This window comes from Ostrea edulis, chromosome 5, assembly GCF_947568905.1.
Source record: "Ostrea edulis chromosome 5, xbOstEdul1.1, whole genome shotgun sequence".
Lineage (NCBI taxonomy): Eukaryota > Metazoa > Mollusca > Bivalvia > Ostreida > Ostreidae > Ostrea > Ostrea edulis.
The window spans coordinates 74,486,164-74,507,215 of record NC_079168.1 but is presented as its reverse complement, the minus strand read 5'-3'; the positions used below and the strand labels follow the sequence as shown (position 1 = coordinate 74,507,215).

Sequence of the window (21,052 nt, the reverse complement as noted above, 5' to 3'; positions counted from 1 at the left end):
TTCCCACATCTTCCTTTGAAAAACTTTGAACCTGGTACTCATGATTTTAACCAACTTGAAAGGTCAGTATAAAAAAAGCTTTCATACAAGGTTTGCCTTTTATGGGTTAGTGGTTCTGAAGAAAATTATTCAAACCCTATCCCTTATGTATTAGTTTGAGGTATATCATCCTACAGTTGGCAGCCTGCATTTTAGTATTTGTACCAGAGTCATGCACAAAATATTTCATTTGCAGATACCCAGAGCTTATTCAATAAAACGTTGTATAAGATCTTGCAAATATCGTCGTGGATCTCGGACAAAACAGAGCAACTTTTGCCATTTTCCTACAAAAGGAAGTTAAGTGGAATAGCTGATAGCGACGGGAGGGACTTTGGACATTTTACGTGCTTCGTATGTCTAATTTTAATTCAAACAATATGAACGCTCGTATTGATCGATATAATAAAGCCTAGCCAATATGATTATTTTGTCCAGATTTATTACAAAAATATAACATGATATAATACTGATCTTCGACAATTGTGTGATAATGATATTTGGAAGTGAAACTGCATGTTAATGTCGTGGTTCACAATGGAAGATGCAATTCTACACTGAAACGAAGTCAATGTGCATTTGATTGAATGGTGTCCAAAGAGCGTATCACGTGATACGATGGTCAACCAATAATCATCAAACTCGAAGTTAAGATGTATGCAAAATGTCGCATGTCTTGCACATGTAGCACCTTTAGAACTTTCTTTCGGCAATTATCAAGTGTGCAATTGTTTTGCAATGCTGTACCAATGCTTGCTGCTTCTTATAAGTGTCTCTATCGTCCCTTTGATCACTTCAGTGAGTTATCTCAGAGTTTCGCAAATTATCCGCGAGATTTTCATAAAGTATCTGCGAGATATTCTGCAGTGAAGAATACAAATCTACACAGTATCAAAATTATCCAAGACCCTGAGAGGTGAGTGGCGATAGCTTTGTCATGTGACCCTCTGGCAGGTGAAATGAATTTCCCCGAGGAAAACGTTCCTATAATGGAAAAAAGATTTTGTATTTCATTGATTGGAATGACATACTAATTTCTGTTTATGAAATATTGTACACTTGTTTGCTATATAAGCAAATACATTAATCTTTAATCACAAATTCTTATATCACAGAATTTAGAAATTGTAGATGTCGTTTTGGTACATATAACATTTTAATGTATTAATCCTGACATGTTTTATATACGAACCTCTCTTCACGTTTGTTCTATCATCTGAAAAACAGAATTAAGTTACTGCATTACAAAAAATGACGAAGGTCTTCTTTTCCAAATAACCAACGAATAGAGTTCTTATTCATGCATATACGTTGTACTCCTTCAATAAAATGGAATCAAAAATGTGCGCAGGTATTTGCATCAAATTAAAGAAATTTGTAAAGATCCCTTCGCAAAGAAACTATTACAATGCAATCTAGACGATGAAGATTTCCAGTCTTTAAATATCTATCATTCGTTTATACTTAGTGAAAACATAAAACACAAAGTAATCTTACCGCTTAGTATATTAACTTTGACATTTGTCACCAGCAGGTTTGATGTACGACAAATATACGTCCCTCCATGGTTCATTTGCGCATGCTCAATGCTAAGTTTACTCCAGATGGTTCTGCTTCGAAGTGATACGGAATTTATTATTTTTATACCTTTGTCTGGGTTTGTGACGATTTTGTGACCGTTCATGAACCAGTCCAGTTCAGCTGGGGGATAGGAGTCACTTGACGATTTACATACAAGAACCAGTTTCTCGTTTTTATTTATATATGTTTGACCTGTGATACGAATTGCTGAAAAGAATGACATTCTGAAAATGTTAGAATAATAAATTACAGTTTTTACTTCTCTTTTGAATACATGTAAATGAAATTTTATACGATCAAATGCTTACTAAATTACAATTGATTTTAAATTGTAAAACCGTATTTGAACCCCTGTAGTTACAAATACCGGTATGTCGCGATTATGATTGAAATATGTTTAGGTTTCTTTAAGATTTTTTTTCTTCAAATAAATCAAAACAGTGTCTTATTCAATAGGATTAGGTTTAAGCACCGGCCATTGTCCACTCTACCCTTATTTTGAAAGCAATCTTTCAAAAGTATGCTAATGGCTTTTGTATTCATTTTATCACATTTATAAGAGCTGTAATATGTATATAAAGATGCAGCCATACACATTCACGTTGGGAGAGGGCCTACATAGGCTAGGCATGTTGCCTGATCCTATTGAGCTTCTCAATAAACTGTTCACGTACAAATACAACTGTATTCACTCGAGTGAATTTGCTTTTCCCATTATCAATGCACATGATTATTTCAAGATATCAATATTTTATCTAACTTGAAGAATATTTTATTAGACATTCATAACCTATGGAAATGAGAGTCAGTGGCGTCGCTAGGTTTGAAATATTTGTAAGCAGGGGGTCTTGGGAAATTTTTCGTAATATGTAATAAAAAATTTAACGAAAATATTTGTAAGCACGTGCATACAGTGCTTCTGTGAGCTATGCCACTGAAAGTAAACAACTAAGCATACTTACATGATCTTTGCTCTGAAAATGGAAAAAATCATAGAGATGTATATTTGAAGTTTTCCTTTCTCGAATCATATACAAGTACTATAGTAAGACAAAATAAAACTTAGTATTAATATCGTTTATGTACATGTTATTTATCATTATAGTACTAACCGTTGACAGAGAGGAAAAATGCCCTTCTAATACTTCGCGTCTTGGTGCTGACTTGGCACTCGTATCCTCCCGCGTCATGAACACTGACGTTTCTTATGTGTAAATTCCATTGGTTCTTGTGTATCACGTGATGAGTTTGAAATCGTGGATCACCGTAGTAAGTGAATAGACCAACAGTCAGAGGTACGGACGGAAAAGCTTTTCTCCAAGTTACCTACATATGAAAAAAAAAATTATCCGATGGGACTCATCATTTTGTCTTACTTTCAAGATATTTTTAAAAGCAATAACACCGCAAAGTGGAGCATCTCAACTGGATTTTTCGTGGTACGCACACAATCACTCACCCATTCAAACACCTTCAATCGTCTCTCTCCTCTCCTGACACGTACTGGGCAAATTCGAATGAAGGTCAAATGCATATTCATACATATTTTGTCAATAACGAACATTTTCTGTGTCTTCGATGTAATCACTTTGACGCACAGGTGACTTTTCAACTTACTACCACAGTCTATACTCATCAAAAATAAGTTGTGTAGAAATAAAAGAAGTAGATTTCTATTTTGTTTATGATATGGGGGATATGTATTCCCATTATACAAACAAAAAACAAACACATTTATTTCTTAGATAATCAATCATGCCCCACAGAAGGCAATATGAACACTTTTGTTTTAAAATAACAAATGAACGTTTAAATCCAGTAGCCCTAGGGATGTTTTGTGAGTACAGCTAAGATGCGACAATTGACACCTGTTTTTGCAGTGTTTTAGTGTTCATTAATCTACATATGGCATCTGCTATTGCTGTCTGTAAATTGTATTTGGCATCAGCAATAAGTTTATTGAGTGTATTCGCTGAAAATATGCCGATTTTATCAATCATTTCACAAATTCCATGACACGTGATTTTTAAAATGCTTTAGTCAAGTCTTTCTGACAAAAGATGAAATATGCTCTATAATGATTTCCAAACTTTTTGCGGAGTTGGCAATTGTCTCTTTACTTTAAAATGTGGAAATATCCATTGTAAATTTATGTTAAATATAAAGTACTTTTTACCATTTTGAATTGATGGTGACTTCTAATCCTATAGGCAATATTATTCCTGTTACATGTACCAACAAATACTCACGGTTTTTGTTCCTAGATTTTTCACAGCACAGTACAGAACAGCTGTCTCCCCCGCTATCGCCGTGTAGTTCGTCTTGGTGCTGTCTAGGATGACCGGTTCTAGGGCCACGAAGTCACCAACAGGGACTCGCCGACGGTATCCTAAAAAGGGGGATTTTCAAAACAAACAATCCTATTAATAATTGTTAAAACATTTTCAGTTCATAAGGATGATACCAATCAGTCAAACCTCGTTATCTCGGAACTCGATGTGACGTCTCCATATGAGTGAACAATTCTCGAACGAGACGTTAAACAATATATGTGTACAATCAATACAATCGAACACGATGAAGCCGAGAAAGAAACTTCGAGATATTTATGGATTTGATATTTTGAGGTTTAAATGCATAAGGAAATGGGAATTTTAACTCATTTTGATTTAGACATACCCATGGTATTCGAGATATCGAATTCGACTGTAATATAAGACTTAAATTAACATTCACATGTTCCTAAATCAGCAGCTTTGCCTACTTATGACTGGAAGATATGGAAATGAATTTCACTACCGCCATGACTGGAAGATAATTTTACCAAACTAACCCCAGAAGGAAAAAAACTAAAACCATCCAATGTACCTCAGATCTTGGACTTTTAAAACAAATCCTTGTCTGTATACTCTGTACATGTATTTTTGATGGAAATATAACTACTAGCCACTGCACAATATAGAAAACTGTGGAACAAAGCACATGAATTTCACATGATTTATAACTTCCTCGTTGTAGAAACTGATATATTTCTCTTTTTTATTGTTCATTTGTAACTACTGGTATATAATGCGACAGTAACAACCCGTATTTAAAACAGAAAACAAGTGGGGAAACATTAGGCCGGTGGGTAGGATTTCAGGTGTAACAATAGCGATGTCAATGACTGGTACTTTTATAAGGAAAACAATAGCTATGCGAATCTGACACAATTTGTGAAAGGTACTGCTTATATTCAGCATTATTATTAATAATTATTGATAACTCTTCTATTTTACACAAACATGATGTATAAAGTACATAGACGAATAAACATATCACGGTTTGGAACCTTTTTTTAAAAGGTCATTATATTTAAAATGCAAACAAGTAATCCACACTCTGTATAACTTTGAGAAATGACTATTCGGGTTAATATGGACTCAAAACAATATCGTTATTCTTGCAGTTCTGAATTTGCAAAATAAAGAGCATTAATGGACGTTGATTTCCCGATGGAAAACAAAGATCAAACTGGATATAATGTGATCCAATACAGCGAAAAATTTCAAAATTAGATTAGGGGACGGTACACTAATACTAAGGGGAACCCAAACCCGACAGCGCGGATGAATTTGGAGTTCGTAAATCGACATTGACACACAACACATTTCTGTGTTTAACTCCCAAAAATACGTAATACTGCGGTAGTTCTGTGATCTTAAGCAAGTTGATTCCCAGTGACAACTCAGCTAAAAATTCTCAAGCCACGCGACGACAATTAAGGGAGCTGATATTAGTATCTAATTTCTTAATGAGAATCTAATGAAGGGTGTATATTAGAAAATGTAAATCATCCTTCTGTGCATACCAACACCTACTCGTTTGCTGTTCAAAGGGAGCGAAAGTCGAGGTTTTTATACTCTAAAAAAGTATTCTGTATCAACCTAATACCTCGTATAGATTCGTCAATGGCGACATAACCCTTGAACACCTTGTTTCTATTTGCAGTTATAAGAACTACCAGAAAAAGGTCGTCATTGATTTTGGTTGAACCAGTGCGCTGTAACAGATAGATACACCGTCAAACTGTGGACGCTGTACTCAATAACGACGTAGTCTTGTTATAGATGTGTGATATGAAATAGTCAGACTAGCAGTATTCAATGTGAAGACGATACCTCGTAATTTGGTAACATCGTCAGCAAAGTTAGGAGGAAACTGTGCGAGTAATGCAATGGACTTCATTTAAGGTAGACACTCTAGTGATTAAAAAGATATCTGATCCATCATTATTTTTGTTTTATTGTAATTATTTCTATTAATTTACCATGACTTGGCAAATAAAAAAACAACAACGTAGCATTATACTGGTAGCTCATATTCCTGTGTATTTTTTGAGGACCAACTTGACAGTAAACAGATTATTGGAAATGGAAATACATGTAAAACACGGCTGATTGTCTAGACTCAACACAACCACACTTACTTAGAATCCCCTCTTATGAATACAGAAAGAGCAACTGACATGATCTAACGCTCTTTGGAGAGTTAATTTGGTCGGTCACAGGAATATTGTGTAAAGTCGGTAAGGTGATCCTCAAAGACGGGACTTCGCTGTACTACTTCGGCATTGTCCTTCTTCAGTAAAAGGAACAGATGTCAGGGCGTGTTGAAGACATGCATTAATTAAGGAGAAATAACAAATTCTCATAATGGCTGAATTTTCTGTTGAAACTCGACTAGTCGCTTAAGTTCAGTGGGATAACTCTTGAGGCTCGTGAATGTTGGGTATATGAAGAGTTTTAATTCCTTCCTGATAATTTTCTATTAATCTGCACCTATTTAAATTTTCAATTTCAAACTAGCATTTTACATAGCTGTTTTCTCTGGTGTGTTAGATCAATAACTCTCATTTACTGTAAACACAATGGCGTGAAGATAAAGATTTTTCATTCACTCTCTTTTTCCTTTTTATTTAATTACTTGTATTGAAAACCTTTCACTATGTAATTCTCTAGAATACACGAAATTCAACTTTATCTATAGAGAATTAAACATTCAAGTTTTCTTTTTGTGACAAACTTCAAATGCAGAGTTAATCAAGCCCCCGGCTTAACAGCCCAACTGATGGAAATCACAAAGTAATTCTGCAAATGATAAAAAAAAAACAAAAAAAAAAAAAAAAAAAAAAAAAAAAAAACCACGAGCAAAACAGGATTCCGTATCAATCAAGATTAATGATTCATCTTCATAATTAAAAAAAAAAGTGTCCGAGTGTCGCTTGCCCTATCGATTGTACGTGTGGTGTCAAATTATGAACAAAGAAGGGCTTCGTCATCGGCTGACTAATCGGGTACGGGATTCACAGACAATGTCAGAATGCTGACAATTTATGCCAAAACAGAATACTCGTGCAGGTGCCCCTTTTTTAGTTTAATTGTATTGCTAAAAGCACTATAAGAAATATTAATGGGGCATTAGCTGTGTTAGGCGTATTTTCCGAGTGTAACCAAAACGATTAAAACAGCAAATACAATGTATAAAAATATTTCAACCATTGGCATTAGCATTTTGTTGTTTATATAAACAGACAGAAACATTTTAAGGAAGTAAATATTTCATTGTTGAGGAATTTGACTTAATTTTCATAAAATTCGAATGAAAGTTGCTTGTATACAATTTCAGATTGATTTTTCTTCATTTTTAACGCATTTTAGCATTTCAACCACAGTTCAGAAATAAAAATGTCTATACATCTTATCTGACAGCTAATTTAATGCCCCTTTAACTTTATTTCAATGTCTACTTATTTTGAATGTTAATGATAGTTTTCTCTACACTCTTCTTGTTAGTTAATCAAATTAAATTGACGAACATGTTAAACGAAGCCCAGCCATCATTTTAATCTAGGAAAATTATATGTAAAAAGATATCTCATACTCTCAATAAGTACGTCCATGTACTTATTTGGTCCTATTCAAATACTTGAAACTTTATTTCAGTTGAGCCCCCGTGTGTTTTATCCTAATTTTACAGTTTTCATCATACTTAAGTATTAGTTTAAAATGTCAATACGTCAATATCTTCGTTAGGAAAAAGAGGCCCAGTCTGAATATTCTGCTACGATTATTAAGTTCTCTACGGATACCATAAAATGTTTATATTTGCATTTCTTCACCTCTTTTCAAACGTTAAACGGTCATTATATTAAAAACTTAATCCATTGTGGATATAAATCATTACCTATCACAATGTGTTTGGAAGTGTCAATAAAATGATTCTAAACCGTAAAATGTCAAGCTTTCAGACATCAATTGTAAACATAGCAAACCCACTGGCCCCAAAAGTTCATTAGTGGATAAATGAGATCAAAACTGAACTTATATGACATTAATTGATTTCTTCAGAAGAATAGAGCGCAAAATTGTCAATAGATAGCATGCCTTTTGTCAAAGAGAAAATAACGAGGTTTTGTGTTCATTCACTGAACGCACAATTGATATTTACGTGTTAAGAAATGCAGACAGGGATTGCTAATTAAAAATGAAAGAATAATTTATGAGGTGTTTTGGGGTATAATAACGGTACTTATCAAACACATGAATGTGGGTAAACATGAATTTACCGTAAACCTTTTCGAACCCGACATTTAGATATCAATAATATGCGGAAGACACATTTAGCGTATTGACGATCCAACAAAGATATTTTTTTTTGTAAAACAGTCCTATATATCCGACTCGAGAGGAAAGAAACAACAAACGTATTAATTCTCTTTAATCATAGCACTTGTAAATTAGATTTGCATATAATCAATATCAGAAGTTTAATGATGTAAACTTAAAAAGTTTTTTGGAATTCTAAATGTTCCCGTCTGAAGTTTTTAACAACCTCCAGTGTTCAATTTATCATATATATTACCTAGGTTACATACACAGATGTCACTGTGGTGCTATGATAACAAGCTGTGCCTCTTCTTTTTTCGTATATTTATAGCATCTTTAATATGTATATCTAAATGTGATGAATATACACGGAAACACCTACCTGCCACTTGGCAATACAACACGGACAGAATCACCGTCCAGGTGTAGGTCGACCAGCTCCAATGAAAAACCGTCAATCCGTTTATAAAAGATAAAATATTGACGTTACTCTTGCTGCACATTTTCCTTCCTGTTTTCATAGTTTCTACTTTGGCTCCTTGTAGATCGCAGTCTTAAGAAATTTAATGTCAAAAAGGCTAATTAATCGAGTCCATCACACTTCTTTGAAAAAAAACAAACCCTCTCATCTATATACTAAGTATGGTAGCATACAGAAATAGGGGTATCGTGTTGTTCTGTACGTGTCGTTAAGGTAGTTCTCATCTGCATTCCATTAAGTGGACAATTAAAACACTTGTCCCCGATTGCTCTTTGTTTGACACGATAACGCACTTCCACCTTCCTCAGATGTTGCAGGAATCCTTTCTGTTGAGCTTCTTAGTCATTCCAGAAATTAAAATGGGATGATGTTGTCACTGACTAACAAATTGCAATGTTAACAATTCCTCGGTTAATTAATTCTGCTTCTTTTGTCCATCGATTTCCACAAAGGGCTTATTCACTTTTTTCTTGTTGAAAATGTTTCAACCAACGAACAATATTTGTGTTTTAAACGTAACCCTAGAGAATAGCGAGATCTAAAATTTAATAGATAAAGACATTTGAAATTGTACACATGCCTACATAATATTATGATGAATATTAACGATCAATTTATAAAAAAAAAATTTCACCACATACACTTTATTGCATGCGTTTTGAAAAAGGTGTACTTTAAGTCTAATCCCAAACACAGCAGTTGTTGGGATTTGAATTTTTTAAGACAACAATTGCGATCACAATAGTTCGAGGTAATTACTACCCTAGTTCCAGAGTCCGTACCTACTGCGGAATAGCTCCCACTCCGTGTCGTCCAATCGTAGTCACCCAGACAGCGGTACTTCCCATGCATCGAAACCTTCCCCTTCATTCGCTCCCCGAGGCGGCTGAAGCTGACATGCGCGTGGCTCTCCGATTACGAACAGATCGTTGTATTATTATAAAGATGAATTCCGATCATGATATCTCCTTCGTCTATGCTAGTTAGAAATAACGTGATTATTTCCTTTTTCAGCGGGCCACTAACTGTCCTTTCGCGTTACATAAACAGATTTTAATATCGCACCGGCATGACTCAAAATACACCGTACTGTCTCAAATGCATGAAATAGAGAGTTTTAAATAAGATTTATGAGATAAAGCTTTTTGTTGTGCTTGCTCTGAACTCTTACATCGGATTTGTGAAACGCCAGTAAAATATACGACTGTTCTAAAGTGTATTCAATTGTGTTGATTCAAAATATTTGTTCTCTAGCGAAAGGCTGTTTGTTTTTCATACATGTTTGCTAAAATGTATGTACAATCGTAAATTCAATAATGCCATTCTATCTTAAAATCTGTCAATGACGGCAGTATGTAGGTATTAAACTGGAATTCGCTTTAATCCTACAAACTTGCCCGACATGAAAACGGCATTGTTAAGAACCTTTTTTTTTTTTTTTTTTTTTTACTAACATACAGAAACAAGGAATTTCAATAAAAAACATAAAATGCAGACGTCCAGCAGTGGTACAACTTATTCTAATTAAGCAGCTCTTGAGAAACTTCAAACGAACACAATATAATGGACAATCCGACCACCGTTCCCGGACCACTTGTATTTTTATATTCTCCATCCTTCTCTCATTATGTATATTTGTTCCTTAATTAATTCATCGTGAAGTAAAAGAATTTCTGTAAAATTGAAAAAGTGATTCTGTTACTTCAAATCATTTTATGGACAGTGTTTATTTAAGAAATAAATTTCATGTTTGAAAATACATGAGAGTATGAACTGTGGCGCTTCACGCCAGCTAGCGCGCTTAATGAAGTACGCCGGCGAGAAGCTACACAGCTCACACCCTCATGTATTTTCAAATTACATTCTAGTTTCATTTTTCACGGAATTCCTAGCTATTGAAATAGACATACTAAATATATCCGTATTCATACGCGCATTGTTTATACTACAACGCATTCATGAGTAAATGGCTATCATTAAGATTTGTAAAAAGCCAAAAGCATTGGAAATGTAAATATTTTTCGGAGGGTACACGATAATCACAAGGCTACAAGATCAAAACATTAAATATATTTCAGTTGATATGTTTAATACACAAGATAATGCTGGCAAGCAGATGGTTTGTCAATTCCGAGCACTGTCGTAATTCGTATTCATTTTATACAACAGCTTTACCATCTGTCATTGTCACAGAGAGAAGAAATTATTATAGCGTTTAAATGTCGTATCTATAAATGATGAAAAATTGCTGTTCCTTGTATGTTGTTTCGATCGACAAATCGGGTTGTACAATGGGCATACATAAATGCTGAAATGAATCCTCTTCTTGACCTTTAAGTAATAAGAGGGGGAAAAACCCAAATGTGTTTGTGAAACACCGATGCCCCCGTATAGGTCTTGTCCCCAGGAATACACATATGAAATATGATTGATTGATTGATTACTGTTTTCCGCCACACTCAACAATTTTTCAGTTATCTGGTGGCGCCCAGTTTTTATTGGTGGAAGAGAGAACCCAGATACAATGCATCTGGGAAGAGACCACTGACCTTCCGAAAGTAAACTGATTCGAACCCGCTCCGACCAGAGGTGAGTGGCCGTGTGATTTTGAGCGCGATGCTCTAACCACTCGGCCACGGAGGCCCCTATGAAATATGAAAGCCCTATCACTAAGCAAGCAAAATTTATGACCAAGGTTATTATTTTTTTTAAGAAATAGGTCAAACTCCAAGGTGAAGGTCATGATATCAAACACATTCTTACCAAAAAGAAAGGTTTTGTTACAGAAAATACACATATGAAATCTCTAGCACTAAGCAATGGAAAGTTATGACCAAGGTTAAAGTTTTGCCCCCCCCCCCCCCGAGTCTCCGATTACAGCGGCATAAAACAAAAGTGGGAAGTACAGTTATGTAGGACTCTCTCAACAATGCCGGCGTGAAGCGTTGCAGTTCATACTCTCGTGTATTTTCAAAAAATGAATGTATCTTTGATACCTATATTTTATTTTCATTTCGGAATTCCCAGCCGTTAAAATAGACGTACTGTATTTATCAAGATTCATACGCGCATTGTTCACAACTGCAGCGCATCCAATTTCCAAAGACATCTGATTAAAATAGCGCTGTGTTTTGCTAAATATCGAATGTCAATTGAAAGCTAATTGGTTTTCAATTATCAATAAATGACAAAAACGAAATAAAAAAACCCACAAACACATACTTAATTCGTGTCCTGATTTTTTATCTCTCTCTCTCTCTCTCCAGTGCTGAATATAAAGATATGCCCTTACATCCTTACAAAAATATCCTGAGCTTTGATCTTACCAATATGAATGAGAGTTCTTTGGGTGCAAAGATTTGAGTACTATCTAATTGTTTGTGTTAGTAAGTGATCGCTATTCCCTTGATGCATACCAATGTGAGGCTGCAATGAATGGAATTCTATGAATAGTTATCATGGCGACCTTAAACTCAAATGAATGAATTCAAAACAGATTATATAACTCGCCTGCATCTGTTCTACATTTCACAAGGGCATGCTACCTTCACTTTTCATTACCAAGAGTAAAACATTGTTTCATATTTACCTATCTAGAAACTTGATTAATTCAAAATCAGAAGAAAATAAAATAAAATAGCTACGGAATTAATGTACATGTAATGCTATAGAGTGTAATCTTGAATTGTACGTGATCAGGGGATGATTAATAAAACCTTCCATACTATAGGTATATGCAACACGCTTTTTCTCAATATTTCATACTGGTAATAATTAATGGCTGAATCAGTATGAAATATATAGATAGATAGATTGATTGTCCCTCTCGAGAATTTTTCACACATACAGAGACGTCACCATTGCTGGTGAATGGCTGTAAATTTTAGACTTATGCTAGGCGCTTATGCCCAATATGGCCTTTGAGCAGGGATGGATCTTTATCGTGCCATACCTGCTGTGACACGGGGCCTCGGTTTTTTGCGGTCTCATCCGAAGGACCGTCCCACTTAGTCGCCTCTAAAAGACAAGCAAGGGGTACTGAGGACCTACATGTATACGAAACCGGATCCCCACGGGAAAAATATAAGGGTCAAACTTAAATATTCACTATACTACTTATGTCATCAAAAATTCAGAATACTTTTTGAAAAAAAATATCTACAAACTTTTATTGCTCCGCTAATTACCCCCCACCCCACCCCCACCCCCCAGCGCCCGATGGTGGAAGAGGCATCATTTGTCTACGCTTCATCAGGATGCATCTAGCCAGAATGTAGTCTTATTTAGTAAGACAAATTTAAGGTTTTTTGTTCATTTCATTTATTCGCTCAAACCATTCACAATGGTACACGAGGTACATAACTTTGATTTTGTAATTATATAAAAAATATTTCCAAGGGTATAAATATATAAATAATACATGCATATATATACATGTATGTTCATTAGCAAAAACTAGAAGTGGGGGCATAATGCATACAAAGAGATTCGGACATTAAAATAAATATAAATGTTAGGAGACTATCTCGTGAATTTTAGAAATAAATATACATAGTTTTTTTTTCAATGTTTTAAAGTTTGATGTTGTCATTAATTCTCTAAATTTCAGTGCATTTGGTACGTGATAATATCTAGAAGCCAGAAATTCTTTCCGTAAAATGGATAGGGATTTACATTCTAATACAGGTAGTGGTATTCGCCGGCTTATTTATCAGTATTACAGAATGTGCAATTTCTATCATTTGCTGGAATTCCATACCACCTACCAACCTCTATGGGTAAATGGTGGTTTGTTGTTCTGAATTTAACAAGAGGTTTCCATATATATATTTTTTTGAAAGAATGCTTAAGTATTTCTCGAAGCCGAAATTTTCATTTAATTTTTTTTTTTTTTTTTTTTATATAGATTTGACCCTTTCACGAATTATTCATATCATTTGTCCACTTCTGTATAATCTGGTCTTTTAGCCTTTGTTTAATTACATCAGTAATCCATTTGACATTCAACAGAAGATTTATAGATATTAGTTTTCAATCCTGTTGTGGTCACGCTCTGGCGCCTGGAGTCGTGGATGGAACAAACCTTACTCTACACTGCACAAGACGTATCTCAGTTTGATAAATTTTACCCCCGGAGTTCCTGCGGCGAAGATACCTAGTATGTAAAACTTGAACCCCTATTGAGGTCCCACCCTAGAGATACTCGAACCTTCACTATATATAAAAATACACTGTACTTTCATGTACGTTTTGGCTCTTGTTGATGAGTAAGGGAGGGTTCTCGAAATTTTTAAACACACAGTTTTAATTTTACTTTGTCCATTTTACCTCCAATTTGAACAAACTTAACTTTAAACTCATTTACCTATGAAAGATTTGTATAGAGTTTGATTTATATCTATAAATTAACCTTGGCCTTTGTATCTACACATAGTTTGATTGTAGCCTTATGTTTAAGTGACCTACAAAAAAATTAAACTCCGATACTTTGATTCACTGCAGAAAAAAATTGATACGTTCATTAAACGTAACCAGAAATTTGATTTATTTGTTGTAAACTATGTTACAGTTTTAAAAAATGGCGATACGTGGCCTAACTAGCATTACTGAGAGCATTATAGAGACTGATTTCTAGAGCGTGATGACATTTTCCCCCCTAAAAGTACAAGCTTTCATTAGAAACTTGTGCGAGAGCATTAGAGTAGAATTTCATCTTCAGATTTAGGTCTGCAGAACAATACCACAGTTTTTATATATATAAAAAACAAATATATTCTACTCAAACAGGGTAAATGAAATTTAATCCATTATCCTCAAAATACGGGCCATACTTACCACCAAGAAGGAAAAGTTGACCACAACTAAATATATCCAACCAAATAAAACATGGAATCTGCACAGACGTTCCTCAAGTCAATATGGCAATTATATTGTGAATTTCAAGCGTATTTGGACCCTTTAAAACGATTTTTAAATGAAAATCTTATTCAATGATGAAATCCTCAAAATAGATTGAAAAGAGGCGGGTAAAATTTTCAACATTAAAAGATGTACTTGTAGATTTTCATATGGAATATTTCGGGACTATTAAGGACCCCTCTATACGCTAATCAAACAACCAGAAAAAAAGTATCCTTAAACGTTATGTAAAAAAGAAGTCATCCATTGCAATTTCATCATAGGGTACCAGGTTTCTTGAATTACCAATATACAAATCCTGAATTACGCAATTATTAAGTGATTTGAAAAGAGTTTTAAAAGAACCATAGAAAATTTTATATTAACTAATGCCGAATAGCATTCTAAAAAAAAACAAAAACCCAACAACAATCGAAATAGCAAAGAGTTCGTGGACAAAACATATTTATAGTACATGTGTATTATATGTAAGGGCACATCACTTCTGAGAACAAAAAAGTACATGAACCGCGTCTCAGCGATCCCCTACATTTTCCAATTTGATAAGGAAAATGAAAATCCCTTCCATTAATGTTATTGATAAAACTTTTACCTGTAGTCTACAATGTAGTGGTTTTTTTAACCTACACTTATAATAGCACGAGCTCTTCAATGTGCAGTGAATAAAAGTTCCTTAATCTGTAAACAAGTGTATCGGATATTAGCGTGAATATCAAAACTTGCTCAAAAGACTGAAGATGACATATCTTGTGCAATTTTGCAAGATTTTGGAACAATGGCGTCATGTATGAGTTATAGTGAAGTACAGATGGGTGCCATTAAACATTGGAACCAACGACTTCCGGTTACGAAGCAAACGCTCTGCCACTGAGCTACCGCGACCGGTGACTCTGTACCTTGTAAGTAAGGTTTCAATAAACTAACATGAACACTACATGTTGTGGGAGTATGTAGCAGATTGCACTGAACCCTACGTATCGATTTGGTGGTTAAAATCTGACTGCACATCGTGGTTCTGTAAGAAGTTTAAAGAATTTCCCATTGTTTTTATAGTTAATGATTGATTGATTTCATATTTATTGTATTTATTATATGGAGACGCAATCTAATTAAAATTAGATCTTTGATCCGCTCATGTAGCGATTGCATGAGCGGATCAAAGATCTAATTTTAATTAGATTGATGGAGACGTCACCACTGCCGGTGAAGGCCTGCACAATTTAGGCCTATGCTCGGCGCTTACGGCCTTTGAGCAGGGAGGGATCTTTATCGTGCCACACCTGCTGTGACACGGGGCCTCGATTTTTGTGGTCTCATCCGAAGGACCGCCCCATTTAATCGCCGCTTACGACAAGCAAGGGGGTACTGAGGACATATTCTAACCCGGATCCCCACGGGATTATAGTTAATGGGTGATTGGAGAGTGTTAAATGCACTTTTTTGTGAAAGGGAGATATACAAAGTTTGCATTCTTTATTCTGTGGTACTTGAGAGGGTTTTTAAACATATCCTATTTTTCACTAGTCTGAAATTATATATACTTGACAACAGGTTATGATCCATTACTCAAGAATGCTTTGTACCCAGTTTAGTTGAAAATGGACAAATAATTGTGAAAGGAAAATATAAGACAAAGAAACAGACGGCAGGTAGACAGATGATGTACAAACATTAATCAGAAAAGCTCACCAGCTATCATCTAAGGTGAAATAAGAATTCTCATATGAATGCCTAGTAATGCCAATAAAGGTTTACCAAAATATTCAGATCCCATTCTTTTTATAACGATCAACGGAAATCTCAGGAAGAGTGAACGCATCCTGATAATTTATAATGTGATGCTCCATCATGCCATTTCATTCAAAAGGAATACTCAGTGGTATATCTGACTTTTAATTTATCGACAACAGTTGTCCCAGTCAGAGTTGCGGTTGCGTTGTGAGGGGAATTCTAAGACATATTAGACTTATAAAGCGTGTCAGCGAGAAGAATTTGACACGGATTTTGAAATGGTAATCCCTTGCATTAGATTGCCCCTTGAGACACTGCGCCCAGATTGTTCCCTTGCCGTTAAAACATTCTCTTGACGTATCAGTCATACACATTGTCAAGCTGAATGAGAACCGGATGGCTCTCCTAAGAGCGCGGCGTTATTTAAGCTCACGTATGTGCCTTTGAATACAAATTCGCCATTTGGGTCTGCCTGCAATAACACTCGAAATCTCTAGAGAGTTAGAAGAAAATTATCCATTACCCCCTCAGTTTACGACAGGCCGTTTTCACCCAAAAGAATGATTTTCTTACCATAACTCATAGAATTAAAAATAGGGGGTTCGATGTTATTTACATATCTAAAACCAAAGACCTTTGTCGATGACAGGGTGCAGTTGCAATGAAAGGAATTCAAAGAGCACATCAAGCAGGCGACCTTAACGTTAAACGTCTGTGTTTCCACAGGGGCGATTTGACACAGATGTTAAACGGTTAATCGCATGCAATAGCTGTCATAAAGACACCGCTGCGCGCGCAAGAACTCCACGAAGCATTACTGTTCCGATGTTCTCGACATGTCGATTATACGGTGTTCTTTTAAAAAAAAAATGTCCAGTTTTCATTAACAAATTACTTCTGAGGTACATCTGTATTCAATGTGTAATGATCATATTTCATATCTATTAAATGGATGTTGGGATTATTGTAATCATGGTATCCTTTTGAAGGGTTCATTAAATAATCCACCATAGGCATTTACGAATTTTTGATTACTTGATACTTGATTTATTTTACCTTGAATTTTACACTGACGTCTATAGGAAGATGTTTTATTGAAATATCTTTAAAAGAAATTATATTTTCATAAGAATCTCTTGGTAAAAAGTTACTTACACTTTCTACTTATAAAATAAATCATTTACCGCACATCCTTTTTTAAAAATTTTTTTTTTTTTTTTTTTTAGAAAATCAGATTTTTCTCATTTTTATCTAGATCGGATACCTTTCCAAAAATTATCAAGTGCAAAAAGGCCAGCTTCTAATCATTTACCAGTCGTGTGAATTTGGTGTATTTAACAATAAACATTTATTTTAATCATTCAAAATTAGGCAGATGGATTCTTACATATAGAACAATTAATAGTTGCATTTCCGATCAAAGTTAAAATAGCTAAAGACAACGAAGTCGTTGATGCATATACATGTAACATACACTGTAGGCGGATCCAGGAATTTGTGAAATGGGGGGTCTAACACTTGATCTTTTAGGTACTTTTCACAACCTCCACCCCTACCCTATTTTACGCCTTTGCCTGTGTACATAACATCATAGGGGGAGATCTTGAGATGGTTTTTTTTTTTTTTTTTTTACATAAAAATGTTTAGTTTATTTACTTCTAGTTTTAAAGTTCTAGTTACATGTATTCTTACCGCCATACTCAGATTTGATTTCGCATTGAAAAAAAAGAAGCTGATTTAAAGGTTACTTCCAAGAGGCCAGGGGCCACCTAGGTCCCCAGAAGCTCGGGGTAAATGGTGCAAAATCCTGCATTCTGAACATATCATGGCACTTCTTTTTCACTTTCAAATTGTCTACTTCTTTAAAAAAAAAACAACTTAAATGGTACATATACTTTTTAAGAATTCTTAATGATACTTGTAACTGACGAAAATATTGTAAATATATATCAGTGTATCGTCGTATTTATCCTAGAATTAACAAAATGGGGGGAGGGGTCCGGACCCTCCCCTCTGGATCCACCCTTATGTACGATAATGATAGAATATACCCATTCAAAATCATAATTAACAGTAAAACATATAACTCGTTTACTTGTTTTGTGACAAGTAGTTGCGAGTTGAGTCAGCATGATCGAGGAAAAACAACAAACTAAAAACAAGAGGCCCATGGGTCACATCGCTCACCTAAATCACCTTGGCCCATATTTAAAGATTCTACCTATATATTTGTATGTAAAACTTTGATCCCCTATTGTGATCCCCCCCTACCCCCCCCCCCCCCCAGGGGTCCTGATGTTAACAAACTTGAATCTTCAACTTTATGCGTTTATGTAAATGCAAACTTCTATGGCCCAATAGTTCTACAGAAATTTTTTAAAAGATTTTCTCTACTATATATTTGTATGTTAAACTCTTATCCCTATTGTGACCCCAACCTAACCCCGGGGCCATGATTTGAACAAACTTGAATCTGCACTTTGTCCGGAAGCTTTCATGTAAATCTCTGCTGTTCTGGTTTAGTGGTTCTTTAGAGGAAGGTTTTTAAAGATTTTCCTTATATATTTGTAGGTAAAACTCTGATCCCTATTGTGACCTCACCCTGCTCCCGGGGCCATGATTTTTACAAACTTGTATCTGCAGTACGTCAGGAAGCTTTCGTGTAAATACATTTTTTTTCAAGGACCACTGGTCCAGAAAAATTTGCAAATGCAAATATATAGGGAAAATCTTTAAAAATCTTCTCAAGCACCACTGGGCCAGGAAAGTACAAATTACATGAAAGTTTCCAGACATAGTGCAGAATCAGGTTGGTTAAAACCATGGTCCCCGGGAGTAGGGTGGAATCACTATAATGGGGATCAACGTTTACATACAAATGTATAGGAAAATCTTATGTAAAAGCTCTTCTGACCCAGTGGTTCTTCAGAAGATTTTTAAATGACCCCCATACAATTTTTGCAATTTTGTGATTATGTCCCCTTTCAAGAGGGCATGTCCTTCATTTGTACAAATTTGAAAGCTCTTCGCCCAAGGATGTTTTTTGCAAAGTTTGATTGAAATTGGTCCAATGTTCTGGAGAAGTAGAAAATGTATTTTTAAAAAAGTTTACAGATGGACAGACGACGGACATAAGGCGATCAGAAAAGTTCACTTAAACTTTCAGTTCAGGTGAGCTAAAAGGGAACGAAAGTAGAACTAATTATTTCATTTCAAGGGACCAAATTAGGCCCGTACCATGTAAAAGCCTGTCTCATCCTCAGATGGAGAAGTACGGTAGTACGTTGTGTTTAAGATCCACCGTCAACCATGTACAATAATTTTAACACGCACTGTCTCTCTCCAGCATCTAAACTACGCCTTTGTATCGCAAGGCCTGATTGGTTAATGGGATAACGCACAATAACTGATAGCGAAATGAAAGCAAAAATAAAACACGCCTTAAAAACGTAAACTATTGTTAAAATCTTGTAAAATTGCTGTTTGAATAATCTACCATATATTGATTTTATTTGTGTTTAGATATGTACAAGACATACTCAAAATATACAAAGAAGTCGGTTTTTCCCCCCAATATATATTCGGACCTGACGCAAACCAGAACATCACTCAGGTCTATAGCAGTATAGCTGCAGAACTGTAGCTCTCTGAGGATCTGTCCCAATATTTTATCAGACAGCTAACAGCTCTGCAGCTAATAGCATTATCACCGTGTACAATGCCACATGCGGGGACCGTGATCGGTGTAGCGCGGGAATGTGAATTCGAAGCGAAGAAAGTAGGTCAATAAGTATTCAAAGACTGATTGTGTTTAATCAAAATAAATCTAGACAGCCAAAAGCATTGCACGGAAGACAGTGGTTATTGGCAAGCTAGCACTAGCAACTGGGGAGTTTAGAACTCTTTGGAAATACCCAGACACTTCGACAATATACAAGTAGGGTAGGCGCCGGGTATATTTTTCGGTGTATTTAATGAGAAATCTCCACTCCTACTGCATAAACTCCAAAGTTTTTTTGACCAGAAACATTACCTTTGAATGGGACTCAATATTCGACTGAGAAAAAACAACACAAAATCATGATATGCCGAGTATTTGACTGAAAACCCTGTGTGGCGTAGGGGGGTGAAAATCTTGTGGCGTAAGGGGGCCGAGAATCCCTTTAACGTAAGCAAAGTTTCTCACTAAAATACACATCTTCAGCACAGCGAATATTGTCTTTATTCAAAATTATATGGAAAATTCTCAAATCATTTTGTTCAAAGGGAACGCAAGTAAAATCACAGTGTATGATTGACTGTTATCTATATGTTTAAACTTGTGTGTGTTTTGCAGAGTAAAACTGATAGCAGTAGAGGAAATGATGGAATCCAAACCAAACAAGCACATATATACGATTTGTGTGAGAAATATTATATGCGTCAAATTCAAACTTAAGGCATTTTTCACAGTGCAGCGCGAGATATTTCCCCCTGAATACAGGTGGCGCATAACACGTTGCGGTCCTATTCTCCACTCAAAGGTTCGTGCGCTACGAGCACCAATGTAATTAAAATTAGATGTTATATCCGCTCACATACTCGCTACACCTCATCTTTGTTGAAGTATACATGAAAAGATCCCCCGATGTCGCCATAGTTTAAAATTTAAACA

The 21,052-nt window shown here is 35.3% G+C and overlaps 1 protein-coding gene across 2 annotated transcripts; it reads right to left on the bottom strand.

The window, feature by feature from the left end:
* Positions 1–463: 463 nt before the first annotated feature.
* On the bottom strand, positions 464–10,985 carry LOC125652579 (immunoglobulin superfamily member 10-like). 2 transcript variants are annotated; one of them, XM_048881902.2, is made up of 8 exons: positions 9,531–10,985; positions 8,650–9,286; positions 3,870–4,009; positions 2,733–2,946; positions 2,583–2,594; positions 1,537–1,827; positions 1,232–1,255; positions 464–1,023 (listed from the first exon to the last, which is right to left on the bottom strand). In XM_048881902.2, the coding sequence occupies exons 2-8, from the start codon at positions 8,786–8,788 to the stop codon at positions 878–880; spliced, it is 966 nt and encodes a 321-aa protein (XP_048737859.1). In that variant the 5' UTR covers positions 8,789–9,286; positions 9,531–10,985; the 3' UTR covers positions 464–877. The 2 variants fall into 2 exon arrangements, with proteins under 2 accessions (XP_048737859.1, XP_048737858.1); XM_048881901.2 differs by having other exon boundaries at positions 8,650–10,985.
* Positions 10,986–21,052: the final 10,067 nt, after the last annotated feature.